Source organism: Ascaphus truei, chromosome 15, assembly GCF_040206685.1.
Source record: "Ascaphus truei isolate aAscTru1 chromosome 15, aAscTru1.hap1, whole genome shotgun sequence".
In the NCBI taxonomy this organism is placed as follows: Eukaryota; Metazoa; Chordata; class Amphibia; order Anura; family Ascaphidae; genus Ascaphus; species Ascaphus truei.
Window position 1 is genome coordinate 945399 of NC_134497.1, and position 20592 is coordinate 965990.

Consider the following 20592-nt stretch of genomic DNA (forward strand, 5'->3'; position numbering starts at 1 on the left):
CACACGTATACACAAACACACACACGTATACACAAACACACACACGTAGACACAAACACACACACGTAGACACACACACACATAGACACACACGTAGACACACACGTACACACACACGTAGACACACACGTACACACACACACACACGTACGTAGACACACACACACGTACACGTAGACACACACACATGTACACGTAGACACACACACACACACGTACACGTAGACACGTACACACACACACACGTACACGTACACACACACACACACACACACATGTACACGAAGACACGTACACACACACATGTACACGTATACTCACACACATGTACACGTACACACACACATGGAGACATACACACACACACATGGAGACATACACACACACACATGGAGACATACACACACACACATGTACACATACACACACACGTATACACTCACACACGTATACACACAGGTATATATACACATAATGTATACACACACACACACATGTATACACACACACATGTATACACACACACACATGTATACACACACACACATGTATATACACACACACACGTTTATACACACACACACACGTGTATACACACACACACGTGTATACACACACACACGTGTATACACACACACATGTGTATACACACACACATGTGTACACACACACATGTGTATACACACACACATGTGTACACACACACATGTGTACACACACACATGTGTACACACACACACATGTGTACACACACACACACACACATGTGTACACACACACATGTGTACACACACACATGTATACACACACACATGTATACACACACACACATGTATACACACATACACATGTATACACACATACACATGTATACACACACACACACACACACACACACATACAATGTATACACACAAACATGTATATACACACACAAACATGTATACACGTGTATACACACACATGTGTATACACACACGTATACACACACACAATATATACATACACACAATGTATACACACACATGTGTATACACACACATGTGTATACACACACGTGTATACACACACACACGTGTATACACACACACACGTGTATACACACACACACGTGTATACACACACACACACACGTGTATACACACACACACACACGTGTATACACACACACACACACGTGTATACACACACACACGTGTATACACACACGTGTATACACACACGTGTATACACACACGTGTATACACACACGTGTATACACACACACACACACACGTGTACACACACACACACACGTGTACACACACACATGTGTATACACACACATGTGTATACACACACATGTGTATACACACACGTGTATACACACACATGTATATACACACACATGTATACACACACACACACATGTATACACATACACATGTATACACACATACACATGTATACACACACACACTTATACACACACACACATACAATGTATACACACAAACATGTATACACACACACAAACATGTATACACGTGTATACACACACATGTGTATACACACACGTATACACACACACAATATATACATACACACAATGTATACACACACATGTGTATACACACACGTGTATACACACACACACACGTGTATACACACACACACGTGTATACACACACACACACACGTGTATACACACACACGTGTATACACACACATGTGTATACACACACATACGTGTATACACACACACGTGTATACACACACACGTGTATACACACACACGTACACATACACACACACACACACATACAATGTATACACACAAACATGTATACACACACACACACCCCAGCACCACCACATCAGCACACCGGTATGCCCCCCCAGCACACTGGCATTCTCGCCTCCCCACCATTCCCAGCCCCCATCAACACCATCAGCACCCACACATCGCCACCTTTGCACCTCCCCCATCGGCACACCCACATCCGCACCCTCACATCAGCACCAAACCCTCCCAAATCAGCACACCAATACAATCACCATCAGTACAGCCACAGCAGCACTACCACCGCACATGGGCCGCGTGGACCACTCCCCACCCAAATGCCACACCCACACCACAAACATCCCGGGCAACGCCGGGGCTCTCAGCTAGTCCCTTATATATGAAAGATGTCTGCCCTTAGTAGCACACGTACAAACTGAATCTATGAACACATTACTGCAAATGTGTAGTCATTTACCTACACGATCATGTTTCATTGCCCTCCCTGTGGTGAGCTTACAGTCTAAATAAACACATTACATTATGCCTAATCAAATGCATTTTTACCCACGCTACATTCATTGTTACACAATAACGATGTCCTTGCTTTTCCAGGAATACAGCTATAAACCTGGGCAAGAGACACGCATATTTTCTGTACATATTTTCACCCCATATGGTACACATTACTCAAGATAACAGTTTTGGGACAGACACTGAAGTTCCTACTCAGTCTTATGAATAGTAAAGGTCTCAGAGGACTTGTTTAAAATCGGGGTTCTTAATCCTTTAAGGCTACACGTGTTGCGCATATTGACACCTCGTCTCCCTAGGTGTGGAGGAGATTCATTATTTATCCCTTCGGCTTCTTCTGTAACTGAACAAATTCCCAGTTCTACGCTGGGGGGAGGGATATATCATGTGTACTTAACCCTTTCACTGCAAAAAGGGGGCATGTTTTTGCGCCTGGGGAATGAAGGACAGGCCAAATCAAAAACACACCAGACTGCTAAGATACTGCATCCTTCTAATTTAGATTTCATGAACGGTACATCATATAATGCACATATCTATTTTGAAGCTAAACATTAAAGATGGTTGTTGTATGGTGACTGTAAAGGTAGTTCTTAGAATAAGGTTATCTTTTACGGTTTTATTTTTCTTCCTAAAAGGAAGATGTTGAAATACTCCTTTTTCTGTCATGTATTTATTTAGTTACTGCGTATGGGTTACAAAACTGCCTATTTTCACCCTATTGTAAGTCAACCACCAACCGGTTTCTGAAGTATGATCTATGCTTCTTTAAATAAGAAGACCCAGATTAGACCACATCTTTGTGACGATGCATCTATTGTACTGCGCTGCAGAATGAACAACCTCAAAATGACACAGTGAAATGTTTCTATGTTTCGGAGACTCCAGCATTTAATATATTTATACACAACGTGCTAAATAAGAAATAAAAAAAAGAAAAGGAACATTGAAGGAGCCGTTCCCAGGAATTCTGCAGATAAATGGGGACATCTAGTGCTTAGTGCAAAATATTTTTGGAAAAGGTAAGCAAATAGTGAGACCGTGAAGCAGTGCATGAGATTATAATGAAAGCAGCACTGCTCACCCTTTTGACCCACAGAATGCAGCTTTAAGAATATAAATACCTTTGTATGGGTGGTTGAGAAGGGAAGGAAGTTTTGGTATCAGGCATGGTCTCCTCCACAACAGTGACCGCCCGTCTAATCACCTCCTCTACCACTTGCTTTGGGAAGAATTCGGTCTGCTCGTGCATCTTCCCGTTGTGCGTTTCAGTGGTGCGCTTTGGCGGTCTGGGGGGAGGTGGTGTATGTTCAGGGGGTGGATCCAAGTCTTCGTTGGATAACTCTTTCCATTGTTCCTTTGGCAGAGAAAATGTTACCATTGTCTGGTGTATATTCCAACCACAATTCTTTTGAACGAACATAATAAATGTCAGGCAAACAGTATTTGAACTGTCTAGCTCCTGTGCTGCCATATGGCCAACAATTCAACGTGTATACAAGCAAACTATCCAATACTCCTTCTAACCAATTTAAATCAATTTATTGCATTTACTTTGGTTTTCCAAAGCAGTCACCACAGCCATTACCCAATGAATGTAAATGATATCTAAAGTAAACATAATACAGAGCGATTGTGAAAGCTAATGTCAGAAGACTTATTTCCTTTTCAAAAAGCAGTTTTACATAAAGTCCACGCACTGAGGAACTTGATCACCTGAAGGTCATTTTGAAGTTGGTTCTCTAACTGGAAGCAAATATGGCAAATAGAAGGTCCTCGTACAACCCCTTTATCCGAGGGGGAGTGGAGCGACCGAGGCAAATTACTAACAGTTCCTACCTACTGCATTGTATTGATACCATCTATAGAAATGTCTTTAAAACACCCCATGTAAGAGCACCTACCTGCACAGAGGAGTCACCCATTATAAACTTTGCTCCCTCGATGACGGCCAAATAAGAAAAACGTAGTTGATCAGCTGTTTGAATAAGTCCCATCCTGTACTTTCTCATTTCTAGCAGGACCTGCTTAATATCCACTGAAGAGGGATCTTTTCTTTTATCCATCTAAAGAAAAGTAGACAATGTAATGCCAACCATGACCTATTCTCCGCTAATGTGCCTCATATTCCAGCTTTGGTGCATTGTATACCGTTCTGTTTGAAGGGACATGTACATAGGTGGGAAGGCCAGAGACACAGACCTGGCTAAATAAGCACACAGTAATCTATATCAAAGGTATTAGAAAGCTGTTCTGCTAGCACTGAAGAAAATACAATTAAACCAAGACTGTGCTATTGCGCAGGGTTGAATACTTCTTACCAGGAGCAAACAAGTATCCGCCAAACAAAATGTCCCCGATCTGCCAATTCCGGCACTGCAGTGCACCACGATGGGCCCGTGTTCCTGGTTAAGGGAGCCAGACTCTCTCACTTTAAACAGGAAGTTGAGGAATGATGCAGGAGACTCCGGGACTCCGAAGTCTGGCCAAGTGGTATAATGAAAGTGCAGGATTTCTCGAGTCTCTTGTGTCTGGGAAGTGTTTGGTAGATCATTAGGCAGATATGTAGATAGGAGTGTGTAACGTTAACATAAATATAGCGGTCTAAACACAGACATAAAAGAAAAGTCGCTCCAAAAAACGCTAAATAAAAAAAGTGCCATGGACCAGAGAAAAGAAAATACAAATATATGATGTGTATATATATATAATATATAAATGCAAATACAACTGTATGCTCATCTGCATGTCTTAGGCAGGTCTGCAACCCCGCCTTTCCCCATTATCACCCAGCAAGGGATTCTGGGAAATGACATGCAAATGAGCACACAGTGCCACTTTTTGCTTCAAAAACCATTTTTAACATGGTTCCCTATAGGCTTAAGCTTGCTGCATGGTCACAGCTTTGAGCACAGCCAGGGTTAAGGTGCATACCCAGAAAACCCACCCACAGACAGCTGTTTTGACCTTAATGGGTCTCATCAGTGTGGGGTTGGTTAACTGGGTATGCAGAGAAGCTAAAGGATGGTGAAAACCATACTGAGTTAAGTTATGGTGAGTAAAAAAAGTGAAAAAAAACCTCCACAGCAAAGCAAATACACGCGCGCACGCACGCACACACACGCACGCACACACACGCACGCACACACACAAAATTAAAAAAAACCTATGAAAGCGCTCTGGTATACCGAAAAGATCAATACTTTATTACAAAAAGTACACCCAGGGACGGGCCTGCACCCTCTCTGTCCTCTATTATTCATGCCCACACTTTACTCAGCACTGAGTGTCATTGGTTTGCTTTTGTAGACGGAACTCTGCCAGCGATTGTGTATTCGGACATCTGCTGGAACATGCCTGGAGTGGATTTACTCCTTAGCTTATAGTTTGTGTATGTTCTTTGTATTTCTGTTTCGTATCTGTCTTGTAGTGCTAGGTCTATACTGGTTAGCACTTAGGGGTATTTCTGAGTAGGGCTACTCCCTGTTTCAGTTTTTGACCCCACCCTTTTTTAATCACAGTCGGGTTTTGTTGCAGGAAGTATAGGATTTAGGACCACCGTATATATTTTCCTGAGTGCTATTTCACGGTTTATATATGGTGTTTATGGAGTCTTGTTGTGCTAGCAGAGAATGTTTTTTAAACTGTGTCTGTTTTAATGTTTTTGTAAATGGTTTGATCTTTTTGGCATATCGGAGTGCTTTCTTAGGAGTGGGACACGGACACACACGGAGCATTGCATTAATATCTACAAGAACGTGCCCAACTGACGCTGACAGATTTGCCAAGCAGTTAATAGTAAATCACCCTATAACTCATGAATGTTTATAGGCTGCAAGGTGATCTGTGGTTTAGCATCGCTTAGTAATTATTGACCCTTATCCTGCTCTGCATTTAAAAAGGCGGTGGAACACTATGGCTAAAATGCATAATATATAGATAGATAGGATAGAGAGATATTCACTCATCACGTAAAAGGAGGACTGTTTCACCTACAGAATTCCATCTGACTTTAATTGTCTCTCTGGGTTTCCTCAATATATATTGCTGCAGCAATCTCAACCCTCATTTATATATATATAAAACATAATACTGAGTTAAGTTATGGTGAGTAAAAAAAGCGACAAAAACCCTCCACATATACATATACATATATATACACGACTATTAAGGTTATGGTGGGTAAAAAAAGTGACTAAAACTATTTGGTTTGCTATTTCTGCCATTTGGTCATTTTATTATCTGCATTTTATTATTAAATTGTATGGGTATGTAAAAACAAGGTCAAGGAAATCGCAGTAACAGGAGAATGCAAGAGATGTGTTTAGCTTAGAAGGAACAACATGTGATTAAAGAACAGTAACTTTGGGTGCATGTAGTTCTTTTAACTGCTGCACGTCATTTGACAGGCGGGACCTTCCCATACAATTCCCTGAATATCAGCAATTGATAAATCAGCTGCTATTCTCCGGCTGAGACGCCCAGAAATCATGAGCTCTGCAGAATGACTACACTACAGATAATATTCGATTTACTCCCTTGCATGATCACAAAGGCTGCAACACATCGCAACATGTTCATAACAATGAGCCATCGCTGTTGCAAGCTTGAATTTCCAGAACGATTTAATCTTCAGATTAACCCAAACGGTGCGTACCGAGAAAGCCTACTTCGCTAATCGCCGTACTTACGTTCGTATTTTCCAACTCAAGCTGTCGGATTGTGTAATAGGATTTAATGTCTTCTGAAATCAAGGTTAATTTCAAGTTTGTGTCCTCAAAGAGCATGGAGCTCTCTTCTTTCTTTGGCCAGTATTGTGCACACTTGATCTACAAAAAGAAACACATGGGCTCCTTTTATCCACACTGGGCAGACATTTCTAAGGGAAAATCTAGCAATGGGTGGGGTTGAGAAAACATTACTGCCAAGGTTTATATTCATAAGAGATTCCCCCTTCTGGTAATTATTTTCCATTACATTCTCCGCAGGCATTGACACATTTTATTGAATGAACATCGAAATTGGACAAAAGTAGCAGACTACATGTGAAATCAGCAATAATAATAATTTTTATTATTAAAAAAAAACATTTGGAAAACGGAGTATACAACATCTTTTACAGCTTACAAGCTAGTCTAATAAAAACAAAATCAATATCTAAAAACGGGTCTCTTCCGCATCAATGCAGTCAGCTACAATAATACGTAAAGCACTTGAGCTCTTGGTTTTCAGTTTACATAGAAAAAAACCTCGGTTTAAGAAGGATGATCGGGGTAACTGTAAAGTACACTATACAGGACAATCTTTTGATTTGATTGATTGTAAACTCATGGGAGCAGAAATATCCTTCCTCATTGTACTGGTAGATCTTCCCTAGCAAGCAACCTGCCCAGGGGTCACACTCGACTCCTCTCTCACATTCAAAACGTATCTAAAAGCTGTTGCTTTTTCCTCCACAATATTACAAAGATACACCCTTTTCTCTGTTGTTTGACTGCAAAAACTCTGACTCAGGCCCTCATTCTCTCCCGTCTCAATTACTGTAACCTCCTGCTGTCCAGCCTTCCTTCCTCCCCCACAATCTATCCTAAACGCTGCTGCCAGAATCACTCTGCTCTTTCCTAAATCTGTCTCAGCATCTCCCCTGCTGAAATCCGTCTCCTGGCTTCCTATCAAATCCCGCATCACACAGTCAATTCTCCTCCTCACTTTTAAAGCTTTACACTCTTGTCCCTCCTTACATCTCAGCCCTAATTTCGCGCTATGCACCATCCCGACTCTTGCGTTCCGCTCAAGGATATCTTCTCTCTACCCCCTTTGTATCTAAAGCCCTCTCCTGCCTTAAACCTTTCTCACCGACTGCCCCGCACCTTTGGAATGCCCTTCCCCTCAGTACCCGACTAGCACCCTCTCTATCCACCTTAAAACACACCTGCTTAATGAAGCATACGAGTAGCTCTGCGGCAAATACCATACACCTGATACATAAATCTTGGCCCCTTGCGGACACAGTTACCAGAATGCCCTCCCACTGTCTCTGTACGTCCTTCCTTCCTACCAATTAGATTGTAATCTCTTCGGAGCAGGGACTCCTTTTCCTAAATGTTCATTTTTAAGTCCGAAGTACTTATTCCCATGATATGTTATTTGTATATGATTATGATTGTCACGTGTATTACTACTGTGAAGCACTATGTTCATTAATAGCGCTATATAAATAAAGACATACATCTGTATATTTGTTTTGTTAAAACTATTTGTATCTATATAGCACCAATGTGCAGTGCTTTACAGAGGTATGAGAAACATAGGATGGAGCTTTAATAAACTGTACGTATATAACAAGACCGCAGTAGACGTTCATACTGTAATTTATAGGACATTGCGAGGACGGTATGTGCAAATGTAAGGAGGCATGTAGTGTCTTGCCATAATGATACTCTACATTTCCATAGTACTTACTAAAATGTCAAAAAATAAAATAAATTATATATACTCTATATACATGTACACACACCTATCTATATCAATATCTATCTATCTCGGTAGTGTTAGCTTCACGTAGCATTGGGCGGCAGATGAGAGCCACTCAGCTCGACTGGTCTTCCCATTCTCCCATCCGCCGAAAACCTCAGACCCCTTTTGATCCTTCGTATTTAGGAAGAGCCTTGTGCCTATCTCAAGCATGTTGTATTTCCCTTATTGTATTAGCCCCTACCACCTCTGTGGGAGGCCATGCCATGAATCACCCTTTGTAAGAAGTACTTCCTCACATCTCCCCTCAGCCTCCCATCCACCAGCTACAGAGAATGACCTCGCTATAGAGCTTCTCTCTGAAATATGCATCCTTCCTGTTTTATGTATTTTAAATATTGCATTAAACCTAACCCCCTGCCTAAGCTGTACATCAGGTTCTTTAGTCTTTCCTGGTAAGTCTTCTGCTGTAATAGAGCATAGTCCATTTAGTAGCCTTCCGTTGCACACACTGATGTTATTCATACTCTTCATGGGGCCCTGTGCCAAAGAACCACCATAAATACCTGATGCAGCAGTTGATGCTCGCTTAATAATGGGTATAACAGGGATTCAATGGAGAGAAGTAATGGGTCAGTTGACAAAAAAAAATATATATTACATTTTTTTTCCTGGGTCACACAGGCATTATTAGTAGATAATTCCATGAAATATCTCCACCTCCTTATATGCATCAATCCAAGGGAATATACATCATGGGGCTATATTGTTATCTTGCTACGCTACAAAAACAGAATTGGCAACGGTTAGAATCGGCAACTCATTAGAAATACGGATTCAGATGCAGCACCAGGCAGTGCTTCAGTTCAATGTCAATTCAATCGTGCGTGTTCACAAGTGTGATTTGTCAAAACACCGCTAAGAAATGAATGCAAAAATCCTTGCCCTCTAAATCAGATGGTACCATAAGGTAACAGTATAGCTACTCTGTCAACGCTGGGTGTGTCCACACGCGTTGTTACGATTCACGCAACGAGTTGGGACACGTACTGTGGTATGCCTCTGATGAAGTCACGTGAATCGTGACGCAACGTGTTAGGACATACCCAGTGACACCATTACGTTGTTAGCACCACACAGGCTTTTCCCAAGAGCTTCAGTCGGGTTTCTTTCTGCTATTTGCTTGTAGCAACGCTGCGGATTCCATCTTTACACAAACACCTAAGCAGAGTATTTTGGGCAAGTTAACATATTGTACCTTGGAGCCTTCAGGCTGTGCCATCGGCGACTGGTAAATAGTGCCGTTCCTCTGACATGAGATTTTATATTGTACTCGTACATGATTTTCTACCCTTGGTTGATATTAAATATATTTCTACGGTTTTACTCTATGGAACGTGTACTTTGTGTACACACCAAAAAAATAATTGTGAACCCCTAAGGATTTTCACATGTTTCAAACCTAAAATGTTATGAGAACTTAATCAAAGTCTAGATAATAGATAAAGATAACCCGATCAAACAAATGACACAAACATGATACTGTTTCAACATGTATCTACAAATGATTCAACATTCAATATCCATGTGTGAAAAAGTATGTGAACCTCTAGATTCAGTACCTGGTGGCGCCCCCTTGGACAGCGTTTCCTGTAACTGCTTCTCAGGGTCATCGTTTTTGAGGAATTTTGGCCCATTCCTTTTTACAGAAGTGCTTCAACTCTGTGTCATTTAAGGGCTTTCTTGATGGACAGATCGCTTCAGGTCCTGCCACAACATTTCAATGGAGTTTAGGTCAGGAGTTTGACTAGGCCATTCTAAAACGCGGAATTTCTTCTTCTGCAGCCATTTGCTTGTATGTTTAGGATCATTGTCTTACTGCATGACCCACATGACCGTTCGGCCTCAGCTCATGGACAGTGGCCTGACATTCTCGAATTCTAGAATCTTTGATACAATGTAGACTTCATGGTTGTGTCAATGATAACAAGCTGTCCCGGTCCTAAAGCAGCTCCAAACAATCACACTCCCACAACCGTGCTTGACAGTTGGGATGAGGTTCTTCTGTTCATACGCAATGTTTGGTTTTCGCCAAATACAACGTTTCTCATCGAGGCCAAAAACTTTTACCTTCGACTTTGTCTGTTCGGAGAACATTGTTCATCATTAATGTGATCTTCGGCAAACTTCAGAGGGGCAGCAATGTTCAGTCTTTCTGATAGTTGAGTCATGAACACTCACATTAGCAAAGGCGAGAGTGGCCTGCAGATTCTTGGATGTTACTCTGGGATTCTTTGCAACTTCCTGTATGATTTGCCGGTTTGTTCTTGGAAAGCTTTTGGTAGGATAACAGCTCCTGGGTAGTGACTGTCTTCAAATTTCTCCATTTGCGACAATCTGACAGTGGATTGGTAGAGCCCCAAATCCTCAGAAATGGTTTTGTAACCCTTTCTAGATTGACGAGCATCAACTGCTTTTCTGAGGTAATCAGATTTCTTTTGATTGTGGCATGACGTTTGTATGGTGAAGACCAAACCCAGAACGTTTCTTTATATAGGGTAGGGCCTCCAAAACACACCACTTAAGATCTACTTAATTAAAAACACCTGATTCTAATGATCCCATTTTAATTTAGCTGATAAAACCAGGGTTTCACAAACTTTTGCACATACCCTTTCTCTTAATTACGCATTGTTTGTCTAATTCACACACAATGTTGTTTCAAAAGAAATGGAATTGGTTAATATAAACCCTGTTGAATATTTAAGAAGAGACTAGTTTTGAATCAAGAAGGTTATGGTAAAACTGTGGGATTTCCGTAATCACCGAGTGCAAACTTGTTACCGCCACTACACACGGTGCTCACTATCTGTTGTTTCATTATCAGATGAATGGATTATTCGACGGATCACAATGCATTCCATGGAATACATTATCCAACGTTGGAACGATTATCCACCGCTCATTAACAGTCGAGTCAGTCGGATAACCGTGAAGAAAACAAATGAAAAAACACACACATTATCCTTGGTCATCCATCGAAATCGGTTTCGCAAGCCGCGGAGGATAATTAAACCGTTGAATTCTCTCTTGAAGTTGACCCGTTAACCGCCTCTGGCTCCTTCCAAAACAGAAACACCTATCATTGTGAAAACGTTCATTATACTACTTCTTTGATTGTAACCCAATATCTACTTATGTACAGAGCGCTTATTCCTATTACGTCCCGTGTATTAGTGCTGTGAAGCGCCATGTACATGTATGTATAAAGATATACACTTAGGTCCGGAAATAATTGGACACTGATACAAGTTTTGTTATTTCGGCTGTGTACCAAAATAAATTCAAGTTACAGTTAAATAATGAATATGGGCTTAAATACAGTTAAATAATGAATATGGGCTTAAAGTGCAGTCTATCAGCTTTAATTTGAGGATATTCACATCCAAATTGGAGGAAGGGTTTAGGAATTACATCTCTAATATGTAGCCCCCTCTTTTTCAAGGGATCAAAAGTAATTGGACAATTGACTCAAAAGCTGTTTCCTGGACAGGTGTGAGCTATTCCTTCATTATTTCATCATCAATTAAGCAGGTAAAAGGTCTGGAGTTGATTCCAGGTGTGGCATTCGCATTTGGAAGCTGTTGCTGTGAACCCACAACATGCAGTTAAAAGAGCTCTCAATGCAAGTGAAACAGGGCCTCCTTAGGCTGCAAAAAAAAAAAAAAAAAATACCCATCAGAGAGATAGCAGGAACATTAGGAGTTGCCAAAACAACAGTTTGGTACATTCTGAGAAAAAAAAAAAAGAATGCACTGGTGAGCTCTGCAACACAAAAAGGCCTGGATGTCCACGGAAGACAACAGTGGTGGATGGTCGTAGGATCCTTTCCATGGTAAAGAAAAACCCCTTCACAATATCCAGCCAAGTGAAGAACACTCTCCAGGAGGTAGGCATATCATTATCCAAGTCTACCATAAAGAGAAGACTTCACGAGAGCAAATACAGAGGGTTCACAACAAGGTGCAAACCCTTCATAAGCCTCAAGAATAGAAAGGACAGATTAGACTTTGCCAAACAATATGTAAAAAAGCCAGCCCAGTTCTGGAACAGCATTCTTTGGACAGATGAAACTAAGATCAACCCAGAATGATGGGAAGAAAAAAGTATGGAGAAGGCTTGGAACGGCTCATGATCCGAAGCATACCACATAGTCTGTAAAACGCAGTGTGATGGCATGGGCATGCATGGCTTCCAATGGCACTTGGTCACTAGTGTTTATTGATGATGTGACAGAAGACAGAAGCTGCAAGATGAATTCTGAAGTGTAAAGGGATATATTATCTGCTCAGATTCAGCCAAATTCAGCTATGTTGATTGGATAGCGCTTCACTTTACAGATGGGCAATTGTATTGTATGTCTTTATTTAGATAGCACCATAAATGTACATAGCGCTTCACAGTAGTAATACATATCATATAAATAACAGGTCATGGGAATAAGTGCTTCAGACATAAAAGTAACATTAAGGAAGAGGAGTCCCTGCTCCGAGGAGCTTACAATCTAATTGGTAGGTAGGGAGAACGTACAGAGACAGTAGGAGGGAATTCTAGTAAGTGCGTCTGCAGGGGGCCAAGCTTTATGTATCATGTGTCCAGGATTATCCAGTGCTATTCATATGCTTCTTTAAGCAGATGTCTCTTAAGGTGGGTCTTAAAGGTGGATAGAGAGGGTGCTAGTCGGGTATTGAGGGGAAGGGCATTCCAGAGGTGCGGGGCAGAAAGTGAAAAAGGTTTAAGGCGGGAGAGAGCATAAGATACAAAGGGGGTAGAAAGAAAACATCCTTGATAAGAACGCAAGAGTCGGGATGGTGCATAGCGAGAAATTAGAGCTGAGATGTAAGGAGGGGCAGAAGAATGTAAAGCTTTAAAAGTGAGGAGGAGAATTGAGTGTGAGATACGGGATTTGATTGGAAGCCAGGAGAGGGATTTCAGGAGGGGAGATGCAGAGACAGATTTAGGAAAGAGTAGAGTGATTCAGGCAGCAGCGTTTAGGATAGATTGTAGGGGAGACAGGTGAGAGGCAGGAAGGCTGGACAGCAGGAGGTTGCAGTAATCGAGACGTGAGAGAATGAGGGCCAGAGTCAGAGTTTTAGCAGTTGAGTAACAGAGGAAAGGGCGTATCTTTGTGATATTGCGGAGGAAAAAGCGACAAGTTTTAGAAACGTTTTGAATATGAGAGGAGAATGAGAGAGAGGAGTCAAGTGTGACCCCTAGGCAGCGTGCTTGGGCTACTGGGTGAATGATCGTATTTCCAATAGTAATGTGGAAGGAGGTAGTAGGGCCAGGTTTGGGAGGAAGTATAAGGAGCTCTGTTTTTGCCATGTTAAGTTTCAGTCGGCGGATGGCCATCCAGGATGATATTCCAGAGAGGCATTCTGAAACTTTGGTCTGTATAGCAGGTGTAAGGTCAGGGGTTGAAAGGTAAATTTGTGTGTCATCAGCATAGAGGTGATATTTAAACCCAAAAGATGTGATTAGGTCACCTAGAGAGAGTGTGTAAAGAGAAAAGAGAAGGGGTCCCAGGACAGAACCCTGGGGTACCCCCACAGAGAGATCAATAGAGGAGGAGGTGTTAGCAAAAGAGACACTGAAAGTACGATGGGAGAGGTAAGAGGAGATCCAGGATAGAGCTTTATTCCGAATACCAAGAGTATGGAGAATGTGAAGGAGAAGAGGGTGGTCCACGGTGTCGAATGCTGCAGAGAGGTCGAGTAATATGAGCAGAGTGTAATGACCTCTGTCTTTGGCAGCATGGAGGTCGTCAGTTATTTTAGTGAGGGCTGTTTCAGTGGAGTGAGGAGTGCAGAAGCCAGATTGTAGAGGGTCTAGAAGAGAATAGGTGTTGAGAAAGTGTAGCAATCGAGAGAATACAAGACGTTCAAGGAGTTTGGAGGCAAAAGGCAGGAGGGAGACAGGTCGATAGTTAGGAGGACAGGTAGGGTCAAGCTTGCTGTTTTTGAGTAATGGTATAATGGTTGCATGCTTGAAGGAGGATGAAAAGGTACCAGAGTAGAGGGAAGAGTTAAAGATCTGTGTGAGCATAGGGATTATAGAAGGAGCAAGAGGTTTTAGGAGATGGGAGGGAATGGGATCAAGAGGGCAAGTGGTAGAGGGAGAAGAGGATCAGCAGTGACACATCCTCCTCCGAGATAACGGAAAGAGAGTCAAGAAAGGCAGGAGGAGAGTTGGGAAGCAGTGTGGGGTGGGAGGAGGCAACAGATGGGATGTTCTGATGTATGGATTCCACCTTTCCTTAAAAAAGTCAGCAAAGTCCTGAGGTGAGATGGAGGAAGAAGAGGAGGCAGCCGAGGGTGGTCTGAGTAGAGAGTCAAAGACAGAATAGAGTCGGCGTGGGTTAGATTTGTGTGTGTTGATTAGTGATGAAAAGTAGGTTTGTTTAGCCTGAGAGAGGGCAGAGTTGAAACAGGACAGCATAAATTTGTAGTGAATGAAGTCTGCGAGCGTATGAGATTTCCTCCAGAGGCGTTCAGAGGAACGAGTGGAGGAATGCAGCATGCGTGTGTGGGAGTTTAGCTAGGGTCTGGGGTTAGAAGGGCGAGGACGGCAGAGAGAAAGCGGGGCATGAAGATCAAGAGAGGAAGATAAGGCAGAGTTGTAATTCCTGACCAGGTTGTCAGGGTCTGAAGCAGAACTGAGAGAGGAGACGGAGGAGCGTAAAGTGGAATCAAGAGCTGGTAGGTTAATAGAGCGCAGGTTTCTGCAAAAACGAGGGCGAGATGGAGATGGAGAGAAGCGAGAGAGAGAGAAAATGAGATGAGGTGATGGTCAGAGAGAGGAAAAGGGGAAATGGAGAAATCGGAGAGAAAGAAGTTTTTAGTGAAAACCAAGTCGAGGTAGTGTTTTCATCCTTGTGGGTGCTGGCTTCAGTCCACTGTTGAAGGCCAAAAGAAGAGGTTAGAGAGAGAAAGCGGGAAGCCCAAGGGAGAAAGGGGTCATCAATGTGGCAGTTGAAGTCCCCAAGGAGAAGAACAGGGGAGTCTGAGGAGAGAAAGAAAGCCAGGATTCATAGTGAGAGAGAAAGGCAGAAGGGGCGTGAGTAGAGAAAGGTGGGCGATAGATGGCCGCCACATGGACATGGAGAGGAGAGAAGATCTGGACTGTGTAACCCAAAACATACTGCGAAAGCAACCCAGGAGTTTAAGGCAAAGAAGTGGAATATTCTGCAATGGCCGAGTCAATCACCTGATCTCAACCCGATCGAGCATGCATTTCACTTGCTGAAGACAAAACTTAAGGCAGAAAGACCCACGAACATACAACAACTGAAGACAGCTGCAGTAAAGGCCTGGCAAAGCATCACAAAGGAGGAAACCCAGCGTTTGGTGATGTCCATGAGTTCCAGACTTCAAACAGACATTGCCTGCAAAGGATTCTCGACAAAGTATTAAAAATAAACATTTTATTTATGATTGTGTTAATTTGTCCAATTACATTTGAGCCCCTGAAAGAAGGGGACTGTGTATGAAAATGGTGGCAATTCCTAAATGTTTCATACGATATTTTTGTTCAACCAATTGAATTAAAGCTGAAAGTCTGCACTTCTATTGCATCTCGGTTGTTTCATTTCAAATCCATTGTGGTGGCGTACAGAACCAAAATGATAAAAATTGTGTCAGTGTCCAATTATTTCCGGACCTAATTGTACATACAACCAGAAAGCCTGGCAAGTACGTGGTGTTGACTTATTTAAAAATCTGGATTCCAGACAAATAGTAAATGTGTAAAATACTTACGGATCCCTTTTCAATCACCCGGTTAAGCATGACAACACCTATACTCTTCTGCTCCCAAACCAACTCCCAGAAGTGGCCACAGGTATTTGGCAGAGGACCCTGCATACGAAATAAAATGTAATATTATGGATGGGTCTGAATGTGAGGATATGACCACTGTTAATGCTGTATATGACAAGTCGCTCATTATTTTCTGCTCTCCCTGTATAAAAGTGATGTGTAGCAACAGAATGAAAAACACTGTTGAAAATTATCCCATACACACAATACACAAGTACAAATTGGCATGTGCAATGAACCGGCAACTCAATGCACATCACGTCTACATACAAGCAAAAAGGTTTACTCGGGAGTGGGGGACAGAGGGGATGAGAGACGGAGAGAAAGAAAGAGAGATAAAGAGAGAAAGAAAGAGGGGGAGAGGGGGGAGAAGATGGGAAGGGGTAGAGAAAGGGGGATATGGGAATCGCTGCAATTGACGTAAGTTTAGGATGGGAAAATGTCAACTTCCACCCTGCTGATGATGCAGTGCGACCCAGGTCTTCCAGTCAGATTCAACATTTGTGTGTGTGTGTGTGTCCCAACATGTTCTGAGTTTGACAGCCTTGGCCAGAGGAATCAGTTGACTGACCCTCTCCCCACAGGCCCAGAAGAAAGGGGATTTGTGCTCAATTCCAAAACACCTGCTACCTAACCTCTCCGCATGGTTACATTTATTTAAAGAAAACAATAAGATTGTTAAATTCATTACAACATTTTCTCTTTTGCCCAACTACCAGGGATTGAACCTCCAAGAGAGCAGTTCAGGGGATTTTAAGGGTCTCCCACAGCCCATTTTATCTTAACCTTTCCCTCTCTGGACAGGAGCAGCTGTGTTTAATTTTCACCACTTACCTGTGTGAGAATGTAGCTTCTCTGTGCTTCCTCCATCTTTATCAGACTGGCATTGATATAGTCATTCTCATCTTGGTGCAGTTTAATCCGACTGTGGTCAACTAGAAAAGCAACATGAAAAGATTATAATGCGACGCGGCACGGAAACCTGGATACGCGCCCAAAAAACTATGTTCTATCCTGAAAATGTAATAAATTAACGCGGGCACATAGGAAAACAAAAATCAACAGGGCAGGCAAGTACTTTGCAGTTTGTGAAACATATTCCTCACTGACAATATATGCCAGAACCCCTTCATTACTAGTACGGAGGTCACGAACTGCCGTGCAGTGACACGAAACAGAAGTCTGCTGTGTGCCACAATTACAGTTTTACAATGTCACCGTTTGTAATCATCTGACACACTTCCCAATTGCAGGGGTTTAAACAAGCTGCCAAAAAAAAAGTAATCGCAATCTCTTGTTAACCGCCATGGACTTTAAGGTCTGCCAACACGGAATTGCGGTGCGATAGCGCACATAGGGAGAGACACCAATGTTGGTTATCAAAATCTGTGAGAACGAACAAGGGGGAAAACCCCCCAAAGAGTGTGATAACTCAGTCTCGCTAGACCACACATCTAGTGGCGTCATTTGACGTGTGCAACGTCACCTCACGTTGCCATGGTGCCGCGTCACACAGTCGGCTGAATCCCGGTAAGTGGAGTGTTGCAGGAGCCTCACGCGATCCCCCGGCATTTAATTACATGCCTGGAGGAAGAGCGCGGGGCCTCTGCAAATGCCTGCCCGCCCAGCCCCTCCCCCCCCGGGGGTGCACCCCCCCAGTTTGCGCAACCCTGCCGTACATGACATGAAGGTTTTGCTTTCCAATCCTCTCCTCGGGGGTCCGGATCATTGCAATATCTTTATCAATAATAAAACCAGATTCAATGTGCACCTCTGAGGAAAAAAAAGGGACTTACAAGGGCTGACGTCTCTGTACCGATTGCGCGTTTTATTCTCCGGTAGCCTGGCCACTTTGCATGGAAAGTCGCTGGCTTCATGTCGGATATCCTGTGAGCGAGAAACAGGAAACATTTCAAGTCTCCGGAATCGTTCAGAACTAATGATAAAACACAGAGCAAGCCCACCGCCCCCTCCCCTCACAATTACTGCCGCCTTTGCTTGCTTTGGCGAAGCAAGCGGTTCGCTGGCAGCCGGACTATGGAAGAGTGATCAAACTCAAATATAGACCTATTTAGGGAACCTGAATGTTTATTCCAGACGAGAGTCATTCTTACAAAGACACAGGAAATAAAGTTGGGAGAGAGATGTACGGTATGAATAACCCTCCCAGTTTAGGGACACATCTGCTAAGCAGTCTTACAGAAGACAGATTTGGACACTGGAAACCACCTTGCAGACGGTTTACTTGAACGGGCTGTATGTAGTCTTCCGAAACCGGAAGGTGTCTTATGCTAGAACAACGGTGCGCAAACGGGGGGGCGCCCCCCAGGGGAGGCGGGAGAATTTGCAGGGGGGGCACGGGCTGTTAGAGGCCCCGACTTCTTCCCTCAGGCATTTAATTTAAAGCCGGAGGAGGCGTGAGGCCTCTGTAACCTCACTTACCTACTGGCAGCCGGGTCTTCGGAGACGCGTTGCCATGGGTCACGTGACCCGCAACGTTATTTGAAGCCGTGCCTTCGGGAGAGGGGGGGCGCCAACGCTGCGGCTCCCAGGAAGGGGGCCGCAGCTGAAAAAGTTTGCGCAGCGCTGTGCTAGAAAACGGTTTAGTAAATATCGTCCTTAATCTTGACAAGGTTGTCTCAATACAAATAGATTGGAAGGACAAAATAAGGTACTCGGTGTTAACCCATTGCTGCCATCGATAATTGTGCCCATTGTTCATTAAGCGTTACACGTACTCAGTACCCAGGCTCAGACATGGGATTTGGGCCATCTCCGTTTGCCCAATACAGGGGTATATAAAAGGTGTGGTTTGTAATAAATGCTTGAACTTATCACAGGGCCATGCAAGGAGATATTTCTGACACATTGAACACCATCCTTGTAACCATGTATTATTTGTCCTCTTAACTCTGTGCCCAGGACATACATGAAAACGAGAGGCAACGCGATGTATTACTTCCTGGTAACACATGTTATAAATAAATCAATCAATCAATCCTTGGGCTATATTCTCTAAGCTGTTGTATGTCATAAGGCAGGGGGGCTCAACTCCAGCCCCCCCCCCCCAACAGGTCAAGTTTAATGGATATCCCAGCTTCAGCACATGTGGCTCAATCAGTGGCTAACCCAAAGACTGAGCCACCTTTACCCTTTCATTAAATGTATTTATGATTATGAATTGATGATCAGACAAATGTGTTCATTTCCTATTTACCAACGTGTAAAATTACTCTGCAAGTGAAGATGGATGAAAGTGGGACATTCTTTTACATACCGATTTCTCATTGGTTTTAACCAGGAAAAAACATATTGGATCAGCACTATAATAGACATGTTCCTATTTGTCTCAACAAGTTTCCTCTTTACTGTATTCCCCCCTCCCCCCCCCATAAAAAACCCCAGCAGCAACACAAAAAGATCAGAACACAGCAGGGAAGGAATTAGCAGACACAGTGTTAGGCCCCTCCCAGACATTGAGGGCGCGCGACAGGCCGCGCCACAGAGCGCACGACCGCGCAGCAGCACTTTCAGGAGACAAAATTATTTGTTCTTGTCGCGTGACGGCCGGGTCACAGGAGCGGTTCAGCCAATGAGGGCAAACCAGCCTTGTGACGTCACGGTGACGCCTCCCCATCGCTGTGGATCTCAGTCCACAGATCGCTCGGCCGACAGGCGCAATGCCATGCGCTCCTTTGGGCCCACTATACCCGAGGCCTTAAATATGCAAACTAGAGCAGCGTTTCAGGGCCAGTTTGCACATGTAACAGTGTGTGTCTGCCAACTTCTCTTTTCCTTGTGTGTTCGGATTAAAGATCCACCTTTGGAAGATCAAAAAGGAAACACGAGCATAATTTTTTCTTATTTGTTTGAGTGATGATATAATATGTTTTGGTGTAAATCGGGTTATACCTTCCTGCTCTAGTTCTATTTCTTACCAAGCTG

The 20592-nt window shown here is 43.0% G+C and overlaps 1 protein-coding gene across 1 annotated transcript in view; it reads right to left on the reverse strand.

Annotated features, from left to right (window-relative positions):
• PTPN1 (protein tyrosine phosphatase non-receptor type 1) overlaps positions 1–18599 on the reverse strand; it is a 30617-nt gene extending 12018 nt beyond the window's left edge. Inside the window, exons 1-7 of the mRNA XM_075571258.1 lie at positions 18444–18599; positions 17482–17582; positions 16588–16686; positions 6988–7125; positions 4618–4827; positions 4201–4362; positions 3421–3653 (exon numbers count right to left, since the gene is read on the reverse strand). Coding sequence (XP_075427373.1) covers positions 3421–3653; positions 4201–4362; positions 4618–4827; positions 6988–7125; positions 16588–16686; positions 17482–17582; positions 18444–18558 — 1058 coding nt within the window. The 5' untranslated portion in view covers positions 18559–18599. The remainder of the gene's footprint in view (positions 1–3420; positions 3654–4200; positions 4363–4617; positions 4828–6987; positions 7126–16587; positions 16687–17481; positions 17583–18443) is intronic.
• Positions 18600–20592: the final 1993 nt, after the last annotated feature.